The 22,005-nt window shown below is 44.7% G+C and overlaps 1 protein-coding gene across 3 annotated transcripts; it reads right to left on the reverse strand.

Annotated features, from left to right (window-relative positions):
- Positions 1–7,112: 7,112 nt before the first annotated feature.
- On the reverse strand, positions 7,113–12,770 carry DIRAS3 (DIRAS family GTPase 3). 3 transcript variants are annotated; one of them, XM_079980682.1, is made up of 2 exons: positions 12,305–12,770; positions 7,113–8,517 (listed from the first exon to the last, which is right to left on the reverse strand). In XM_079980682.1, exon 2 carries the CDS (start codon positions 8,449–8,451, stop codon positions 7,855–7,857), a length of 597 nt encoding a protein of 198 aa, XP_079836808.1. In that variant the 5' UTR covers positions 8,452–8,517; positions 12,305–12,770; the 3' UTR covers positions 7,113–7,854. The 3 variants fall into 3 exon arrangements, with proteins under 3 accessions (XP_079836808.1, XP_079836809.1, XP_079836810.1); XM_079980683.1 differs by lacking the exon at positions 12,305–12,770 and adding an exon at positions 11,687–11,972; XM_079980684.1 differs by lacking the exon at positions 12,305–12,770 and adding an exon at positions 10,033–10,157.
- Between the last annotated feature and the right edge of the window lie 9,235 nt (positions 12,771–22,005).

The following is a 22,005-nucleotide window of genomic DNA, read 5'->3' on the forward strand; positions in this document are numbered from 1 at the left end:
TAAGATTAGCAATTTGCCCTGTATTTGATTCCCCTAGAACCCTTCACTCCAGCATTGTGCCTCCCATCCCATAAATTAAGGGTGGGCAGAAGGTAGATAAGGATCTATGTAGATCTCTGGACCATAGGAAGCTGCCTTATACCAGGTCAGACATTTACTGCATCTAGTTCAATATTGTCTATGCACAGCAGCACAGGTCCTCCAGTAGTTCAGAAAGGGGTCTCTTCTAGTCTTAGCTCAGAATGTGTGTTTCATCTCTGGAAATGGATTTTGCCATTAGAAGCAGTTGAACCAAGGCTTTTTTTCTCTTTCTGCCCGAGCAGTTCCTTTCTCTCTATACTATATTTGTACTAGTCTGTCGTCAGGCTGATGATGGTCTGTGCATGCCAGTGGCGTAGCGTGGGTTGTCAGCACCCGGGGCAAGGCAAGTAATTTGCGCCCCCTAACCCGTGGATTTGCGCCCCCTAACCCTAACCCCCAGATGTTGCGCCCGGTGCGGCTGGCCCCCCCTGCACCCCCCACGCTACGCCACTGGTGCATGCTCCAGGGTGAGGGGGGCATCTGAGACAGTCAAGTGACAGGGCGATGGGCGAGCAAGCGGGTCTTGCAGCAGGGGGCTGAAGTGAGTGAGTGGGGTGCATGAGTGAGCTGGACTTGCAGTGGCTGGGCGGTCTCAGCAAGGTGGCACAGTGGAGTGACTGAGCTGCAGAGGGGAGGGGCCTAGGAAAGTGATTGCTTGGAGAAAGAATAAGGGGGGCGGGGCCTGCGGCAAGCAGTAACGGGTAAGGAGAATGTGAGGGAGCTTCAGAGGAGAGGGACTTTGGTGGCAAGCAAAGTGAGCAGGGATGTCATCCCCTATTCCTTTTATTGCTTCCTACCAAACTGCAGGTTCCTCATAGAGCCCAGAGGCCAATTCTCATATAGATTTTGTATTCAGCTGTGCATGTAGCCCCCTAGCAAAATGTAAGTCTACCACATTGTGTGAGACGTGTATGTATTTGGGGTGCTTGTTCCTTTTGGAATACTAATGATGTGCGGACAGAGGGTCTGCCCAGTCCTTTTGCCAATCTGGCCACAGCATTCTGGATTATTAAACTGAAGTTTTCCTGACACTTTTAAAAAGCATATAGGCAGGAACATATTACAGTGGGTGATTCCAGATTCCTCATGCAAACAAAGTGTTCTGTCCACATGATCTCAGCATCAAAGTGCCAGACCATACCCCTCCCCCATTTAACTCAGATTTACTCTTTCTGGGCGAAATCCAAGTCGTTTACAGAATTAAGCCCCATCTGGAAGCACCCACTGACATTTCCTTTCCCTCAAAAGTTTTAACAAGTGTGTGTGTGTGTGTGTGTAGCAGGAGGGAGAGCATTAGTCAGTAAACATGAGCTGGAAACTATAGAGTACCAAATAAATGAGTTTTCAAAGCTATACTCCCATTTTAGTAGAAATGGTCATAAAACACAATGTTAAGCATTGATTCAGACTTCTTTTTTTGTTGCTCTTATGATAAACTTCCAAATCCGTTGTCAAATACTGTGTCATATTTGAGGCAATTTCATTGCCAATGTTACCCCATTGTCTCCCCTCCTTGTGATACAGCAGTGAATCAGAGTCACTTCACACATTGCACGTCAGAGGCGGTATGAGAGGGTGTTTGTTTTCATGCTCTGCTTCAGGCATTTCCAAAGGCATCTGGCAGGAGTCTGGACACTGGATAAAAGCAGAAGGCTGAACCGGGTGGGCCTTTGGTGTGATCCTGCAGAGTAGGTTTACACCTAAAAATGCAAAGTGTGACTGCAACAAACACAACCTTTCAAACACAGCCGGGGCCATGTTGAACATAAGCTTAGTTGCAAACTCAAGCCTGCCTCTGTGTGAGAAAGCATCCCATCAGCGGATCATTCGGCTTTGTGAGATTGTGAGCACAGCTGGAAAGTCAGTATAACATTGAAGTGGGATTGAAGTAGCTCGAATGTGATCTGAGAATAGACTATGGGTCCCTGCAGACTGGTGTTTTATCTGCAGGAACATATTCTGTGAGATGTTCCTGACACAATAGTAGTGAATAAGTGGTGGAGTTTCTCTGCTTTACTTTGCTCTGTGATGCTTCTCCCACGTTGCCACACTCTTGCTGTCTGGAGGGGCTATAGCGCAACAAAAACAGGGGGGAAACTAAACCGAAACATTTATCAGATTTCAGCAGGAAGTGACACTGCTTGGAAATTAAGCAGGTGCAAGCGGTATGCAAAGTGGGATCGAGTGCGACTGTCCCGAAACCGCCAAGAGCAAAACCAACCATGAATGCCCCATAAAAAGGAATCTGTAGGGGCCCTATGTTCTTTGGGGCTCCCTCCTCTGTGTTCACAAAATCACATGATTGTTATAGGCCAGAGGTGGGGAACCTTTTTAACCCTAAGGTGAAGCTGGGAAGCCACATTCCAGCAGTGGATGGTGTCACACCATCAAATCACACACCCAAAACATAATACCACGCACTCCTTAACACAAAACACCATCACACACAAATTTAACACACAGAGAGAGTTTAGGCCAAGGGTTTGTTCCATTATTCGTTATCTGCTACTACAGCTACCTGCTACCTCAGGTTAAGTACTTAATTCGTTCCGGAGGTCCGTTCTTAACCTGAAACTGTTCTTAGCCTCCTGCTGCTGCCGCGTTGCCAGAGCCCGATTTCTGTTCTTATCCTGAAGCAAAGTTCTTAACCTGAAGCACTATTTCTGGGTTAGCGGAGTGTACGTAACCCGAGGTACCACTGTAAAGATCAGGCTTATTAGCTGCTTTGCTTCTCAATATTCTCTGATTGGCCTCTGTTATTTTCTGCTACTGATAGGGAACCCACTTAAGAACTCTATACGGCTCTTGGATACCCCATAAGGGAAAAGGAGCAGTTTTTTCTTATAACAGCCCCAAGAGTTATTGCGAAAGATTACCTCACACCCGGCCCATCAGATGACTTCTGGGGCTTATCCAGAGAGTTTAATTCATACCAGGGCTCACTAGGAGTCACTAGCAACAAATGTCCTTTCCAGGGCTCAGTCCTGCAAAATGTGAAATATTAGCAAAGGCTTCCTCTGGATAAGGCACAGATTGATTTTCTCTCACTGCTGAGAGCCAAACTAGACTTTCGCTTAATATGCAGCAGGCAGCTCCGTAATGGAGAAGGCTCCCCCATGCAGCCAGGAGGCTTTGTGGGGAAAATCCCCATCAATGCCAATTGACTTTTCCTTAAAATCTCCATTCCAATCCCAGCAGGGGAAGGAAGAGATTAGCCTCTCTGCTCTGCATACTGCCTTCCTTGTAAAAGGACCCTGTAAAGAACTGGTTAAGCAAGAATCCCCCATGCCTCCAATTATTTTAGGAAAAACAAGGTATGTAGCTGCCTGCAACATGTTAAATAAACATTTAATTGGGCTGCATCTAGTTAGCAGAAAGGGGCATAGATCAAAAAGAGATTTCAAAAGGAGGCTGCTATTGACTGGGTCTGGCCAACGGTCTGTCTAGATCTGTATTGTCTAGGATAAGGAACATTTTTCAACCCATGGACTGAATATTAGTTGTGGATGGGGCCAAAGATGTTGACCCCTCTCACTCTCCAAGCTTCAGCGAAAGCCTATATTCACCCCATAGGACGCACACAGATTTCCCCTTCATTTTTGGAGGGAAAAAGTGCGTCCTATAGGGCGAAAAATGCAGTAGCAAGGAAATGTGGGCGTCAGGAACGAGCCAGCAGTAAATCACACTGTGCAAGTTGGAATTAACTCTTTATTAGCAAGAACGCAATCTGCACAGGACTGGCAGGCCTAATGAGCACAGCAACTCATCTCCAGGAAGTCTTGCCCCCATGAAGCAGTTGGTGAGATGGATGGTTCCCACCTCCCCACAGCTGCCTAAGTCCCCCCTGCCTAAGTCCCCCCCTCTCCATGGGTTTCCCCCAAGCAATCGGAGACTGTGTCTGCGTGTTACCAATCTCTCCTCTGTCCTTTTCATGCCGGTTCTGGTTCTTGGAGATGTGGGGGAGGAGAACTTGTTGCAGCAGGAGGGGGTGGACACCCGCGACTCTTTCACCAGCTTGACTCTACCTCTTGATCTCCATCTTCTCTGACCTCCTCCAAGCTCCTCTTCTGTCTCTGGTTCTGGACTGCTCTCTGCCACTGACTCTCCCAGCTCACGAAGCCCTGTTAGCTCTTCAGCTTCTGACACCTCCTCCCCCCCCCCAGTCTTCTCCCTCTGACCACTCATCATTGTCCCACCACCACTTCCTGAGCACTTGGTGGTTTCCCAGCTGGTTCCTCTGCATCCAAGCAGTCCATGACACCAGGCTGCTGTGAAACACTGTATGAGGGGTCCAAAAATCTGGATTAGTTCAAAATACTGCTGTAAGATTGCTTGTGCTTTACAGTGTGCCTGCAGCCTGGCACTGAGAAACATGAGCATATTTATGCAGGTGCAGGCTGCCAACTTTATTGCAGATTAAATAAACACAACATACAGCAAGGAGAGAGGGGAGCCTTAAAGTAACATATTGCAGAACAAGGTAGCGTTCCTTAGTATGAGTGTTGCAAGATTGCCCCTGCCAGGCTCAGATCCTGGATTCTTGGCCTAAACCAAGATTAAACCACAGTTTCCCATATGTAACCCAGAAACTGTAGCTTTAAGAAACAAGAAACTGAAACCAGACACATTAGTGGAGAAGAGGGAGCACACGGCTGGTGCTCAGGCCAATAAACCATGATTTAATCACCCTGACATTGTTTTGTCTGTACAGGGCAGGCACAGGCACAGGAAAACTCGGCTCTCCAGGTGTTTTTGGCCTGCAACTCGCATGATCCCTAGCTAACAGGACCAGTGGTCAGGGGTGATGGGAATTGTAGTCCCAAAACATCTGGAGGGCCGAGTTTGCCTATGCCCGGTACAGGGCCTTTGAGAGATAAAATATTTGAGGTGAAGCTTGTCAAAAATACTGTATGCTGAGCTGGTGCAAGGGGTTAGGGCTCCTGTACATTTACCAGTTGTGGAGGGGGAAATGGAAGATTTTTCAGCTCTCCTTTACAAGCCACACCTGCCAAAATTCCTTCATCTGCACCATTTTTTAAAAAAATGCACTGCACTTTTCATTTAAGAAGCCAAGAAAATTAAACTGCTTTAAAGCCAGTTTGGCTGTGGGGAGCTGTGCTTTTGGATGCTGACATATTTGTTATTTAGCATTTATATTACTGCGGAATCGGGTCTTTCAGCAGCTGAAGTCATAAGACTTCAAAAGTATTTTACTGCACATCAGAGTTCTAATTTCTGCTTACTATATTCTGCCAATATATTATGTTTTCTGCACTGCAAAATATTTTTTTTAAAAAAATTACATCTCCCTCTACCATAATGTATTACTGCCTAGTATTGTTATTTGCTGAAATTTTGGTGTGTGTGTGTGTGTTTTGTTTTGTTTTGTTTTACTTTCTTAGCTGCAAAAAGATTCCAGCTGTCACAGTCAGCAGTGGCTACACTTCCTCCACACATTTCATAATAAATGAAATTACAGTACATTGTACCCCAAAATGGAACGGACTTGCTTCACTGCATTGGTCCTTTATTCTTGGTGCCTCAAAATTATAGGCATATATTTTATTTATTTAACCAGACGGCAGATCATCAACCTCAGAAGGGGATTAGGAGACGCCTTTGTTTTAAGTTGCTGTTCATAGAGAATTAAGGTGTTCTAGCTATTGAGTACTCTCCCTAGATTTGACATACTTTATCGCCCCAGTCAGGCATTGAGCCAGACCATCCCCTCTACTCCCAGCCTTCAGGGGTGCACGTTGGTCTTTGAAACATAAACAACTCCCTGTCTGAGCCCAAAATTCGGTGCCTGTTGCCTCTCCTCTTCTGTTCTGCTCAATTCACTACATCATAGCCCTGCAGCGCCCCCTAGGCTCAGCGCTCAGTGCAGCGGAGCCAGCTGCATTGCCCTAAGTCTGCTTCTGCCAGCCTTTGCAAAGGTTTCTAACTGCAGAGACGCTTCCCTTCAGATTCTCCTTCAGACCTTCATGTTAAATGCATCATCTCTAGTGGGGACATCATTGCTGGCTGTGGGCTTGCATGGATAACACCCCCCCCCCCCGCTGCACTGCCCTATTCACATACGTTCAAACTAAGTGTCCTTTTAATATGGAATCTCTACCATTCAGATATATTTGCAGGTCTAACTGCAGCAGGTCTACTGCAATGAATGAAATATTTAAAATGATAACTAGAAGCCGAAACGTCAACTGTGACGTATAAAAAGTTTTTTTGTGATTTTCCATTCCGTTCTGATGGATTTATTATAACTGTATGGCAGAATGTTAGTAACAATAAGGAGCCTCAACCATCCCAGAAATAAACTGTCCACTTCATCTCATCAGATGGTTGGACAGACTTGAGCTGCTAAACACCAACGAACCCTCTTGCTTAATAGACTTCTTAGGAGATGCCCTGCTCTGGGTGTTAGCCTCCCACCACCAACCAACCATCCACCACCTTCAAACAAACACCAGACCTTCTGAGGCGAGAAAAGAGGTAGAAGTAGCACTTGGGGAAACACAGGAGGATTACAAATGGACAGCACAAAATAGGTGCCCTGTAAAATGTGAGCAAAGGAGGAACAGCCATCCCACCTTAAACGTCTTGTGTGGAAGTTTCTCTGAGCCACATCTTCCGTTCTACAACTTAGCCATTGCTCCATTAATCTTACTTGGCTACGAGTGATCACCAAAGAAGAAGAAGAGAAGACGATGACAGTGGAATACGTTTGCAGCCTGTTGTAGCAAAATGGAGAATGTTTAATGTGCAGCATGACTCAAGACCAGGTATGGTGGATCTGTAGCCTTCCAGATACTGCTTGGTAAGTCATGGAGGCTGAAGCTGATGAGAGTTGGAGTCCATGCCTAGAGGGACACACTTTCCCCATCCCTGTCCAAGGTACACCAAGTTCACCTCTTGGCCATCCTCAATTTGAAAAGCACAGTGAGTATTTTTGACCACAGATTCTATCTTTTAGGGGAAGACAACCTTGGATTTGCTTATGGTTAAGAAGTCAACAGATGCACACTAGGTACTCAAATCACTTTAATCGTTCACATAAAATCCTCGCGAATATACAAACACCACAAATGAAGTTTTAACATGTAATAGGAAACAACAAGCACTTCTTTGGTGAGGAATGCAGCTCCTCCTTCCCTACAAGCGTGCAGATTCAAAGACCTACGGTAAATGATCAAAAGTCATCATTTACCGCAATCAGCATTTGATTTTACCCTAGTGATGCATCCATCTGAAGAGGTCCCTTTGAAGTATATACAAAACATCAGACACAGTACTATTTTTGTTTGTTTCTGGCTTACTGACCAGAGCCCTAGTGAGAATTGCTTGGTTCCTTGAGCGTTTGCATAAGGGCAGGAGGGGAGGGGCTATGATAACTTGGAGATGGTGTCAGAAGCAGTGGCAAAATGCAGGACAAGAGTACCCTCTGTTGCTTTTCCTCAACGCACGTGACCCTAGCGGCTTGTCCTGTGACATAAATGGCTAATACTGGTTGCTGCAGGGACAGGAGGGCATGGAGAGCGACGGTGGCTGTTTTGGAAAAGCCTGCTAGTGCAGAACAAACATGCAAACCCCAACTTCCATCAAGGGAATATTCAAATAGCCTAAACGAAATTTAGACTATAAAGCAAAAACATCCTGGGTTAGCTCCTCGGGAAATCGCTACTCCAGGCACACCCCAGGACAGGCGAGACAGTTTTCAATGCAAGAAGAAGTCCTGTTTCAACCGCAAAGGCGGCGCAGAACCCAGGCATCTCACATGACTGAGCACTTGCCTTTCAGTTTATCCTTCTTGCGCTGCTGTTTGGATTTCTTACCGTCCACCTGGAGGCTGACGCTTCTCCTCTTCTCCAAATTCAAGAGCTCCTGGAAAAGCTCCTGCACGTTGTAGTTCATTTTGGCCGACGTCTCCATGAAGGAGCACTTCCACTTGGTGGCCAGGACCTCCCCTTCGCTGGCCTGCACTTCCCTCTGCGAGTCGTCGCTCTTGTTCCCCACCAACATGATCGGGACCTTCTGGATGTCTCCTTTGATCTGGCAGATCTGCTCGTAGATGGGCTGAAGCTCTTCAATGGACTGGCGGCTGGTCACGGAGTAGACCAACATGAAGGCATGGCCTTTGGAGATGGAGAGTCTCTGCATGGCAGGGAACTGGTGGCTCCCAGTGGTATCTGTGATCTGAAGGGTGCAGATGCTCTTGTCGCAGCTGATCACCTGGCGGTAGGTGTCCTCGACGGTGGGAATGTACGTCTCCCGGAAGGTTCCCCTCACAAAGCGGAGAACCAGAGAACTCTTGCCAACTCCTGCAGCTCCAAACACGACCACTCGGTAATCATTACTTTGTTCTGGCATATTGCTCGCTCGGCTGGAAACCAAGGAGGAGTTCTGTCTGTTTACATAGCCCCTTGGGGAGCAGGTCTGGAGAGAGAGAGAAGAGGGAAGGCAGAAACTTAGGCACAACAAGAGGTTCCACAACGTTGCTGAATTCAACAACGCCCCCTCCCAAACCCTCCACATTTCAAGGAAGCAGCAGAGCCAAGTCAACCTCACTTTCCACAGGCAGCCCTCCTATTAGCTGTGAAATATCTGATCCGCCTGCAGCTGTAAGGCGAAATAAGGTTATAATTGCCTATGCGAGTGGAGATCAATCGGCCCTCCTCATTAATGCTCTTCAGTCCCCAAGCAACAGAATGCCCTGCAGCTGGCGCAAAACCTTCAGGATCGCCCTTCCCCATTAAGCTAGCCTCAGCACACAGCTATTTTCATTTTCTGCTGTGATGGGGGATGTTGTTGGCTGCGAATCCCAGGGGTTTGTCGCTTCCATTTCTCCTGTTTTCTGCACACGCCCACACTGGCTCTCAAGAAGCAACAGGCTCAACAATCCAGCTGCATTACTCAGAAGGACCAATGCAAATGAATACAGACAAGCCCAGCATGTTGCCTCCTGGCATAATCACAGCTGCCAACAGGCAGGCAGGACAGCCCCCTTTTTGGTTTGACCCACCAACCCTGTCAAAGAAAGGCAACACCAGCACAAGCCTGCTGTACCGCAGAGTTACGACCTGAATGGCCAGACAGGAAGACCGTGGAATTGTAACTATTATTTCACCTTCCCTCTGCAGTACATCCGTGCATGCATACCAAGGATCACAAATTTCCTGTGCTGTAAGTACTTAAGTTGGGAATATGCCCCTGGATTCTCAGCAGCATGGGATGTAAAATCACTAAAAAATTACTAATAATGAATTGCAAGCAGTCGCAACTCATCTTGTTGACATTCATTTTAACTAATTACAAGGAATTCTGGGACTACTGGAATAACCAATCCTAACCATGTCCATTCAGAAGTAAGTCCTGTTGAATTCAGCGAGGTTGCTCCCAGACAAGCAGGGTTAGGATTGCAGACTAATCCATTATCACAGGGGTCAGGGAACTGGGTCTCTCCAGATGATGCTGGACTACAACTCCCATCATCCCTGACCATTGGCCACACTGGCCAGAGCTGATGGGAGTTGGAGTCTAAAGTATTTGAAGGGCTACAGGTTCCCCACACCTGGGCTATCAGTTTCCTCAAGGTCTAGACGAGACGTTCATGGAAACATTCCATTCAGCCCAGCCAATATTCTCAGCATCCTGCAGACCTGCCATAAGCCATGGTGTTAAGCATTTGTGGGTAAACACTGCAGAATTCAGTGGGGGATTCCTTTCGAATAAGTACACACAGGATTGGGTTGTCTCAAGAGTATCAGAACCAGGTATTTTTATGACAGTTCTCACTAGTATAGAGGAGCAGCACCTCTCTCTCTCTCTCTCTCCCCATGACAGCCATTTTGTGCTGTGCTGGCACCCACAGCACTTTTATCAATATGTGAATAACACCAACACCTCATTTTTAAAACAACAACAACAGCAAAAATAGACTGATCAAAATACTTTTTGCACAGGAGATATTGGCTACGCTGTTTGCCAAGATGACAGAATCAAACTGTTGCTCGGGTTGGGGAAAATATTTCTACTTCAGGAAGTTTAGGCATCTGGGGTTTTCCCTTCAGTCCTGATTTTACCAGCCAAAAATCCAAGCAAAAAAGTCACAGATTTTCAAGCCTTCAGGGTGAATCATCTTTTGGTGCCTTTCCAGTGAGAAAATTCTGAAGGTAAAGTTATCAGAATGTTTTTCCATTAATTCATTTATTACTTGTGCCATTGTTTTAGCGGCAGAATTAACATCTCTAAAAAAACATTGTACCATAGCATGTATTATTGGTGTACTGTGATCTTCAAATGAAGGGTACTATATAAATCTAATAAATAAAAGTAAAATAAAAATTTCACTATTAACAAGGCTAGGGATTACTGAATAACCAAACACCACATAGTTCAAGTTTAAATCTGCCAAAGCCTCTCACCAAGTTCATTTTCGTCTCCTCCTCCTCCTCTGTGTTGTTTCCTTAAACAGCACGGAGGACAGCCAAGGCTTTTTGAAAACACTAGCATTGAAAGAATCAGAAGCACTTTTGCCAGGTGATAAGAAGAAACAGGGTTTTAGAAAGCAAGAATGCTAAAATGGAACAGAACAGGGAGCAGGGTGCAGGTGCGCCAGCTGTTTCTGTGACAGGGCCCCTGTGCCTTTAACAGCCACAGGACAGAAGGAAATTCAGCAGGTGATGTTTGCCATCGCAACAAGCACATTCTGAAAGCATTTCTTCTGTTGACCACACAACCGTCAAAGGAGTCCAACCTACTCAAGTATCTCCTGGAGCTTGGAGTTAGTTTGGAACCCATGTGCTGATCATAAAAAGGTAATTCCCAGTGCTGCTCTGCCCCCGATATTTCCCCCCGGGCCAACTTCCTCCCCATGCTCTAGAAGCTGCCCATTGGGAAGATCCATGTCTGCCATTAAGCAAGCCCAACAGAGTCAGAAGATTTCGGACTTGGATCTGTAAGACCAGAACTCAAATCCTAGGGTGCAGTCAAGTTGCTGCTGTTTTGGTGTGCTTCTCACTTCCCCACCCTTCATCTGCTCACATCAGCAGGGCTTAAATTCATTTCTGTTTGTGTACACACCCAGGAAGTGTGGAAGTGGGTGTGGATGTCTTTCCCCCATGTAATGGTGTTCACACCTTGGCTAGAGAGAATAACGAACTGGTGGCTTAAGGAGTTTGAAGAACAACAAGCATCAAACAGTAGCATCTTGCAACAAAGTACAAGAGATATAGGCATTTTGGAGAACGTTGCCTGAAAACAGATTGAAAACTCAGCACTGCAAACACAGTGAGTGCACACCATAAACAAGAGTAGGAGCACAGCCCTAATTTAGTACAATAGCCAATAGCATGTTGGACAGCACTCTCTAGAAACCTAGGAAGTTGCCTAATACTAGCTTGTATATTTGTCCAGAACCTAAGGCAGAGGTCTTCTCCATCACTTGCTATCTGATCCTGATAACTTGAGACATCTAGGATTGAACGAGGGACATTGTGCATGCAATTCATGTACTCTAGTCCTGAGCTATGATCCCTCCCCGCAATCTCTCTCTCTCTCTCTCTCTGTTCCTCCAGCTGAAGGAAAAGGCGTAACAGCAACCTACCTCACTACGTTGTCCTGTTGCAAGCAGGTTCACAGCATCTGCAAGGAACGCCCCCACTCTTTAAACCTCTCAAGTTTCATTGGAATGGAGGCTTTTCTTCCAAGCAACTGTTGCGCAGGGCCGCTGCTCCGCCTAAGCACACACATATTCCCGCACACTTTATATCGCAGCGGTGAGAATCCCCCAAAGCGGGGACGTTGCCATGCGGCAGCCCGAGACCCTATCCCAAGGGGGGCGGAGGGGAGGGTGGATGATGACTCCACTACGCTGGCGAAGGCAAGTCTCGGCAGGATCAGCCAAGACTTTGGGGAAACCAAACAGGCGCGGATGCCTTCCAGAAAGCACTCCCTCTCCACCAGCCAGGAGGGAAGAATACCCCCCCCCCGAGGGCTCTCTTTCCCAGTCTCCAGGCAGCCAGCGAGCAGGCCTCCCGGCAGCTCAGTAGCCCACAGGGGCGAGGCAGCAGCCGAGCAGGAAGCCCAGCAACACGCAAACAAAAACACACAGAGGAGCAAAGCTCCCAGGACTGTCAAGAGACGCAGATTTTGTCATCCACCGATCACACACACACACACACACACACAAACCCCCCCGCAACCCTCTCGGCGCTCTCTTTACCTCGGTCTCTGGCTCTTCCAGAAGCCTGGGCGGCCCGTCTCTCTCGCTGCCTGCCGGGCGTCCCCAGGGGAGGCACTCCCGGGAAACGCGCTCCCCTGCGCCCCGGCGGGGTAGCCCAGGCAGGGCGGCGCCATCGCGCCCAGGGAACCAGGCGGCCTGCCTCTCCCCTCGTGCTGCTGCTGGCTGCCCTGGAGCTCCCCAGCTGAGTCCGCCCTCGATGGCGGCGGAGGCAGCAAAGCGTCGCCCCGGCGGCGCTTGCTCAGCCTAATAAGCCTTCTCCGGAAACAGCAGCCCGCTTCTTTCCCCGCCCGGCCATTCTCACGTTCCAGCTGCGCGGAGCATCCCCAGGCAAGCGTCACCGTGGAACGTGGAGGACAATGGCTGAAAGGCGCCCAGCGCGGGGGAGGAGGCGGCTTTCCCTTTCCATCCAAAGAGAAAGAGCGCGCCCCAGTTTGTTGGGCGGGTGGGGGCTTGTTTTTGTCTCTTTTTGGCCGAGGAGTTTTCGGGGGCTGGCTGTTTTTCAGGGAAATAAACAAGCACCACCAGCAGCACGCTCTTTGCAATGGAAAGGAATTGCTCTTAAGATCTCCAGGGCTGCTCCGAGTGAAAATCATTCATCTAGCACCTCCACACAGGTGACAGCCCCCCTCCCCCCCACCTCCGCTGTTTTTCCGTGCGGCATTTCTTGTGCTGCACCTGTTGAATTTCCGCTTTGTTGTTAAAGATATTTAGAGTCACGAAAAGGGGTGGGGGAGAGCAACCTCTTTGTTTCAGAGCTCTCCCACCACCTGCAACTTTTAGGTAAAGGCACACACATTTAAAAGCACTTCCATACGATACGTGCTACCCTGAGTCCTTGCAAGCGCAGCTGCACATTCGCCAATGGTGGACGGTGGGGGAAGAAACCTTCTTAGCATTAGCAAAGCTTTAAACACAAACGTGCCCACACGCGATAAATAACAACAGACTTCTGTGGTGGAGTCTTAGTGATGCGTGGAGAGTGTTTGTGTTTAAAATATTGATAAATCCCATTTGGGTAGCTGACTGCCATTCATTCATTCATTCATTTTATTTTGTCAATGACATGCCACTAGTGAGACAGCTGCATTTCCCTTGCCACATCTCCAACAATGATATACCACTAGTGGGAAATCCCAATCTCCCTTCTGTCCCACATTGACTATGAACTTGATTTCCCCTGCCTTCCTTCTCCTTTGAGTTATACAGCGCTGCACTCTCAGGGCACACTCTCCAGAATTTACAGAATTGCATGGGTTGAGGTTTGCAATACCTGCTTTTTGAATGATCCAGCAGAACCTCAAGATCCTTAGACAAAAGCTTGGAGCCAAAGACATGCACTTAGAATTAAAGAATGTTGAGGAATAGGAAAAGAATGTTGAGCCCAGGTTTGAGTACCAGAACTGAATGGAGTTCTTCTACACACACACACACACACACACACACACACCTGGATTTATTCCAAAGTTCTTCCTTTCAGCAGTGAAATTTAGGAGTCATTTTATTGTTGCTGTTGTCAAACTATTGGGAGTCAGAAATATCTGCCATATCTTCTGCAAATTGTCCACGTCTCTACCGTTAGGTACAGATCTACCTTCTTCCCACTCCTGCATAGATCATAGAACTGTAAAGTTGGGAGGGGCCATGAGGGTCCAACCCCCTGAAATGCAGGAATCTTTTGCCCAATGTGGGGCTTGAACCCACAACCCTGAGATGAAGTTGTGGGTTCAACTCTACCAGTGGAGCTATCCCAGCACTACTTATGGCAGAAAGTAAAGAGAGACAGAAAACAGGTGGGGTGGGAAGGGAGGCGAGAGGAGTGGGAAAATGTGTCTTTGAGTATGTACAGCTTGGGAACAGGTGGAAACGAGATTTTAGTGGAGAAGCCCAAGGCCAGACACAAAAAGGTTGCTGCCTGCAAAGTGCTGTGCATAGCATAGGGTTTTGGAGGGGCTGGTGATTGGTCCCAGCGGTGTCTTTACTCCCCCACCCCCGATATTATATCTGATGTCATCTGTAAGCTGTGGGCATGGCTTGGCCAAAATGGTCTTGTGGGCCACATGAGGAGACCTGGCAAAATTAATTAGGGGTGGAGATTCCCCTTTCCACTGATTTAGGAATTTGAATCCCACCATGCTGAAATGGAGGCTCCCCTCTTTCATTAGCAGCAATATGCCTCCTAATAAAAAGGCAAGGAAGGAGGCTTTTGATACTTTAGTATTCAGATTATCTATGCCTATAAAAGCTGCATGATGACCAACCCCCCCCCCCAAAAAAACCCCAGGGTGCAGCTTTTCCCAGTATGAGGACGCCTTGGTGAAGTGATCTGCCCCCTGGCATTTCTCCCTGCCACTCAGCTCTTACAGGCAACCCTAGATACTACCACAAATCAAAGCAAGATTTTTCTCCCCCGCCTGAGCTTGTGGGAGTCCAGTGCTGCTGTCAAGCAGTTTATTTCCCCTTGACTCATACTCATGGTTATTTATTTGCATCTAAAAAGCAGACCAATTAATTACAGTCTGTATCTTGGCTTTTTATGCTGTTTCCCAGCATTTATTCTTTAGGGCAGCTGCAGTTTTGAAGTTGTTGTTTCCCCCAGAGAGTGGAGATGCTGCAGACATAAACCTCTCCCCCGCCCCACAAAGATAGAAAGAGGAATTCTTTCTACTTCTACTTTCATATGAAGCTACTTGTGGAATGCTGAGATCTAGGCGCTGCTGCTGCATCACCACCACCACCATCATCATCATTATAACAAGACTTCTATAGCATTTCATTTATAAAACCTCTAAGTGGTATACATTAAATGGTACCAAAAATATCATTAAAAATAGCAATAAAAGCAGACTTTTAAACAGCAGGCGCAACAAAATGATGATAAAATCCATGTACATAATAAAATTGCATGTCTGGTTAGGCTTTAAAGAAGCGCAGCTGCCTTTGTGGTTGAAGTCCTTATTTTCAAACTTTGTACCATCCGACGTTGGGTGCTGCGATTGCTTCTTACCAGCCCTTCGCCTATGCCTTTAACCATGGGTAGGCAAACTAAGGCCCGGGGGCTGGATCCGGCCCAATCACCTTCTAAATCTGGCCTGCGGATGGTCCTGGAATCAGTGTGTTTTTACGTGAGTAGAATGTGTCCTTTTATTTAAAATGCATCTCTGGGTTATTTGTGGGGCCTGTCTGGTGTTTTTACATGAGTAGAATGTGTGCTTTTATTTAAAATGCATCTCTGGGTTATTTGTGGGGCATAGGAATTCGTTCATCCCCCCCCCAAATATAGTCCTGCCCCCACAAAGTCTGAGGGACAGTGGACCGGCCCCCTGCTGAAAAAGTTTGCTGACCCCTGCTTAACACTAGGTAAAGAACTACACACATGAAATGGATTACAGTGGTACCTCGGGTTACAGACGCTTCATGTTACAGATGCTTCAGGTTACAGACTCTGCTAACCCAGAAATAGTACCTCAGGTTAAGAACTTTGCTTCAGGATGAGAACAGAAATCGCACTGCACTGGCGTGGCGACAGCAGGAGGCCCCATTAGCTAAAGTGCTGCTTCAGGTTAAGAACAGTTTCAGGTTAAGAACGGACCTCCAGAACGAATTAAGTTCATAACGCGAGGTACCACTGTATATACATATAAGATGAAACCATGGTAGGTGTTTGTAAGGTGAAAAAGCAGACAGCTGGAAGAATGGCTTAATGGCAAGTGAAGGATGTCAACTGGAGACTAAATAAGAAAGGAAACAGCTATGGGGAACTATCTTGGACATATGATTGCAACGGGAGCAGGAAACCTGATTTTAAGAAATTGTATTAAATTAAAGTAATTTGGTTTGATTTGTAATAATTTTGAATCATCATCATCACCATCATCATCTTAGATACAGAGAAGAAGCAGGACCAGGTAAAACAAAACAAAACAAATGGTTTTCATTGGTTGCCAGTGTAATTGGGAAGAAACCTCTGACTTTTGCATGGCTCAAATATAACCTACTGTACAAAGGTAAGAACCACATCTGTGACTCTGTTTGCTTTTGCTTCTGGTCTCCCCCATCACTGGCATGTGGCCCTCAGAGTTTTACTCATTAGAGAATGCAGCCCTTGAGATAAAAAATGACCCCTCTCCCCTGGTTTCTTCCCATTCAGCTTGTGAGCACTGGGCTCTCGAACGTTGCTTTGTCTGTGATCCTTGTGGTATATTGCAGAGGTTTCAAGAACATAGACATTGCTGCATCTGAAACATTGTGGATTGACTCATACCTTTCAAGCATGTGCGACACTGCGGGTTTGAGTCTTTCTCCTGCCGCCCCTTATTGACACAGGAAGCTCTTTACCAGGTGTGTTCTTGGATCGGCCCACCTCTTCTTCTGAATTTCACCAGCTCTGTTGATGGTGATAGTCTCTAAGAGTTGTCTCTCGGGACAAAACTGAATTTCTATAGGGAAGAGCTTTCAGTGCAACTCTGGTTGGGTAGCAATCAGTTTTCTGCAGAGAGAGGGGAAAGTTCCTGGAAATAATATTGAAAAGACAACCCAAGTGATGGGTAGAAAATTGAAACTGGAAACTAGAGAAGAGTCCCCTTTCACAGCTGGGATACAAGAGAAATTATGTAACTGGAATTTCACCAGGATTTTATTTTGAAGTATGAGCCAGCCTGGCCCAGTTAAATTTCCACGACGTATAAAAGGAATAGACAACAACCACAGGAAAATAGCCCTAAGAGAGTTTTCATTTTTATAATGCAGTTTTGAAAGCATTCAAGAGCTGGCAGAGCTTCCTGAATATTGCCTTGTTCGCCATGCCTGCCCTCCTCTCCACTCACCCAAAGCCATCAAGCAGATTAAATTAAAGTCCAACTTCATCCAAAAATTAATCTTTTGAGAGAGATTTCTCAGCATGATTAATGGAAAAAACATGGGTTTAAGAATCCACTCTCTCCACATGATGAGCTAAAATTAAGGAGTCCAAGACCAGCTGCTGGACAGGTAGATGAGATGAAGAAAGTTGTAACTCCTTTTGCAAAAACAGAGAGTGACCAAAACTGAAGAATATTAGGGGGAAATCTTATAGAGCAATGGATATGTCCTCAGGGATGGAGGATAAATTTGGTTTTTGTTTGCCTTTTAAGGAGAAACTACTTAATTTGCACTTCTCAAACCAATCTGCAAACTGAAACACAATTATTCTTTGAAACTTACATTTCCTCAAATTTTGTGGTGCAGTTGTCCAACCAAACAATGTGCACAAAATTGCATATATATTAGGGGGAAAGTGTGCACAAAATACATGCCTCAGTGAAATTAGCATACAAAAAAATGCATTCAATTAAAGGAAATTGCTTCCAAAATGTGTAAATTAGTCAAAACTGCACCTAAAAATGCGTATATTAGGAAAAATCTGCAGTAAAATGTTGATGAAATTTAATGAGGGTTTTTTTTAATTTAAATTGCAAAAACATGTTATCCTTCTCTACAACAAAATGGAGTTTGTTATCAAGTAAATGTGTTTAACATCAGGTCAGCAGAAGCCAAGACTACTTTTTTCCCTGTAATAAAGATGGTGCAGCCATTTAAGTGAGTTTTTTAAAGGGGAAACTGCACATGCTAAGAGTATATCTTCCTTTAAAAAATATTAATAATCAGGGTTGGCCATTTGTTTGTGGGGAATATTTGCTCTAATGTATCAGAAACGTGGAGACAGTTTTCATTGTAAATAATGGAATGGGTGTGGTTGTAGGTGTGTGAGAAATAAAGAAATGTTACTTGTGTGCTTCACAACATGGCTGGCTAAGGCAGGTCCCCATATGTCTGTTTTAAGTCCAGGATCTAAAATATTTTTTTTTGAAAATAATATTTATTACTTTTCCAATAATTTAAACACTATAAAAAAGAAATACAATACAATACAATACAAAAACACTACATAACACTAACACATTAAACTAACAAAACAAAACAGAAACAGTTTAAAACACATCAAACAGTTTCAGTATCTTATCTTTCATTCACTTATTTCAGCGACTTCCTCACACCTCCCTTTTTGTATTCCACTTCTGTTAATTGTTTCAGGAATTCCTTTCCATCTTCTTCTGTTTTCTATCCTATAATTATCTTAACACATTCTAACCTTATTTTTTTCCTTTAACACTCTGTTAATCTATTTATACTTAATTCCTTATAACATTTCTACTAAAGCCATATAACTTCATTCCAACATTTTTCTAACATTCATTAATTTTACAGTATTTCTGTAAATAATCTTTAAACTTTTTCCAGTCTTCTTCCACCGACTCTTCTCCCTGGTCTCGGATTCTGCCAGTCATTTCCGCCAGTTCCATATAGTCCATCAACTTCATCTGCCATTCTTCCTGGGTGGGTAAATCTTGTGTCTTCCAATACTTCGCGATGAGTATTCTTGCTGCTGTTGTTGCATACATGAAAAAAGTTCTATCCTTCTTTGGCATCAATTAGCCGACCATGCCCAGGAGAAAGGCCTCTGGTTTCTTCAGGAAGGTATATTTAAATACCTTTTTCATTTCATTATAAATCATCTCCCAGAATGTCTTAATCCTTGGGCATGTCCACCAAAGGTGAAAGAATGTACCTTCAAACTCATTACATTTCCAACATTTATTGTCGGGCGAATGGTAAATTTTTGCAAGCTTGACTGGTGTCATGTACCACCTATAAATCATTTTCATTAAGTTTTCTCTTAGGGCATTACATGCCGTAAATTTCATACCTGTGGTCCATAACTGTTCCCAGTCAGCCATCATTATGTTATATCCAACATCTTGTGCCCATTTAATCATAGCTGATTTCACCATTTCATCCTGAGTGTTCCATTTCAACAGCAAGTTATACATTCTTGACAAATTCTTGATTTTTGGATCTAACAATTCTGTTTCCAATTTTGATTTTTCCACCTGGAAGCCAACTTTTTTGTCCAAATTGTATGCCTCCATTATTTGGTAATAATGGAGCCAATCTCACACTTTATTTTTCATTTTTCAAAGCTCTGCAATTTTATTCTGTCTCCATCTTGTTCCAAAATTTCCCAATATTTCGGCCATTTGACCTCCATATTGAGTTTTTTTCTGTGCCTTCGCTTCCATTGGTGACAACCATCTTGGGGTTTTCCTTTCTAGCAAATCCTTATATCTTATCCAAACATTAAACAATGCTTTTCTAACAATATGATTTTAAAAAGCTTTATGTGCTTTTACCTTATCGTACCACAAATATGCATGCCTGTTATCAAGAAGCAGCCATTCCCTCAGCCAGCAAAAAGCAGCTGATTCATAATAAAGTTTAAGGTCTGGCAGGGCAAATCCACCTCTTTCTTTGGCATCAGTTAATATCTTAAATTTTATTCGAGGCTTCTTGCCCTGCCAAACAAATCTGGAAATATCTTTCTGCCACTTCTTGAAACAATCCATCTTATCCAAAATTTGCAATGTTTGAAACAAAAACAACATCCTTGGCAACACATTCATTTTTATCACAGCAATTCGGCCTAACAATGATAACTTCAAATTTGTCCATATTTCTAAATCCTTTTTCACTTCAATCCAACATTTTTCATAATTATCCTTAAATAAATTCACATTTTTGGCAGTCATGTTAACCCCTAAATATTTCACTTTCTTAACCAATGTTAGTCCTGTCTCCTCCTGAAACTTCTCTCTCTCATTCACAGTTAAGTTTTTCTCTAGAACCTAAGTTTTCATCTTATTCAACTTAAAACCTGCTACCTGTCCGAATTCTTGAATCAGTTCCAATACCCTTTTAGTACTAGATTCTGGCTCCTGTAAAGTCAATACTAAGTCATCAACAAATGCTTTCAGTTTGTACTGTTTAACTCCCACTTGTATACCTTTAACCTCTTGGTCCTTTCTAATCATATTTAACAAAACCTCAAGAACCGATATAAAGAGCAATGGAGAAATTGGGCAACCTTGTCATGTCCCTTTCTCAATCTTAAACTCTTCTGTCATTACATTGTTCACAATTAATTTTGCCTTTTGTTCTGAATAAATTGCACCTATACCATTTTCAAAACCTTGACCTACCCCCATCCCATGTAGATTCTTCTTCATAAAACTCCAAGAAATGTTGTCAAAGGCTTTCTCTGCATCCACAAATATCAAAACTGCCTTGGTACTGATATTCACTTGTAATTTTTCTAGAATATTAATTATATTCCTCATGTTGTCAGACAAATGTCTGCCCAGGAGAAAGCCCGCTTGATCTTTATGAATTTCTTCTACTAGCACCTTTTTTGGAAGTGGAAGGAAAGAATATACAGAACCCAGTGGAGATCAGGAAGTGCTTTCAGAGGTATTTCAAACAACTTTATACACAGGAGAAGCCGAAAGAAATGGATATTGATCGATTTTTGAAAATAAATGGACTACACAAAATCTCTCAGGAAAAACAGTTAATGTTGAATTACAAAATAACGGATCAGGAAGTGGAAGGGGGCATCCAGAACATGCAATTAGGTAAATCTCCAGGACCAGATGGTCTGACTTCAAGATATTACAAATCTTTGAAAGAATGGTTAATACAACCATTGAAGGAAGTCTGCAATGAAATATTGGAAGGGAGAAAGGCACCAGAGTCGTGGAAGGAAGCTTACATTACACTCATACCAAAAACAGAGACTGAAAAGACACAGCTTAAGAACTACCACCCCATATCGCTGCTTAATGTGGATTACAAAATTTTTGCAGATATTTTGGCTAAAAGATTAAGTAAGTCCAGGATCTAAAATAATCCAGCTGCACCACTGGGAGATGCCAGCATGGATAACGTGCAGGTGTGGTGGATTTGTTGTCTAGCAACCTGAGTCTAGAGAGTCACAGATTCCTCATAAAGCAACATATCTGAAGCCCAAACACTTCCATGACAAAGGAGCCCGAAGTTTGCAATAATTTCAGAGAAGAAGCTACGACTCAATCTAGCAGTGGGGCAAAAGGAGAGAGGGAGGGATAGAAAGATGGGAGCCAAATCACCTCTCCGATTCTGAAAAGCCCATCGGAGCTGGGTTATGAATGGTGTCATGAAACCAAGCTAGACAGCTTCATCTCTGCCTGGTTTAACATTTAAAAAAGGAGGAGATAGGAGGACAGGCAAACAGCCAATATGAAACCCTTTCCTGGAAAGGCCTACTCAGGGGAAACTGTATGCTAGGCCTAGTCAGAACGCAGGGGAAAGACTGATTCTCAAGCATGCACCCCTTTGATATGCGAGCCATAAAGCCAGGCTGGCAAAATATGTCACTGCAGCAGCTAATATATGCTCAATAAGTACTCCCACAGCACAGGGTGAGTATGTGGGATTTCCTTAACTACAGAAGCAGTACTTTTTACTTTTTGTTATTTTTTGTGAGGGGGAACAGGAGAGTTGAGATGATCTTCTGAAAGGCTTTGGTTTAAATTGTTCAGTATCCATCCTCCGTTTCAAAAAATAAACTAAACAGGGAATGGGAATGTGGATGGGCCTCTCCATTTCAGCAGGGAGGGCCTTCCACAACACCGAGGCCTCCAGGGAAAAAGCTTGCCTTTGCATTACCACATCGTTCTTGAAGAGGTGCCATGAATTGCCAACCCTCTCCGGAACCTGTGACTGATTACCATGAGTTCCTTTCTCTCTCTCTCACCAGGGTCTGTGTGCTG

This window comes from Podarcis cretensis, assembly GCF_951804945.1.
Source record: "Podarcis cretensis genome assembly, chromosome: 6".
Lineage (NCBI taxonomy): Eukaryota > Metazoa > Chordata > Lepidosauria > Squamata > Lacertidae > Podarcis > Podarcis cretensis.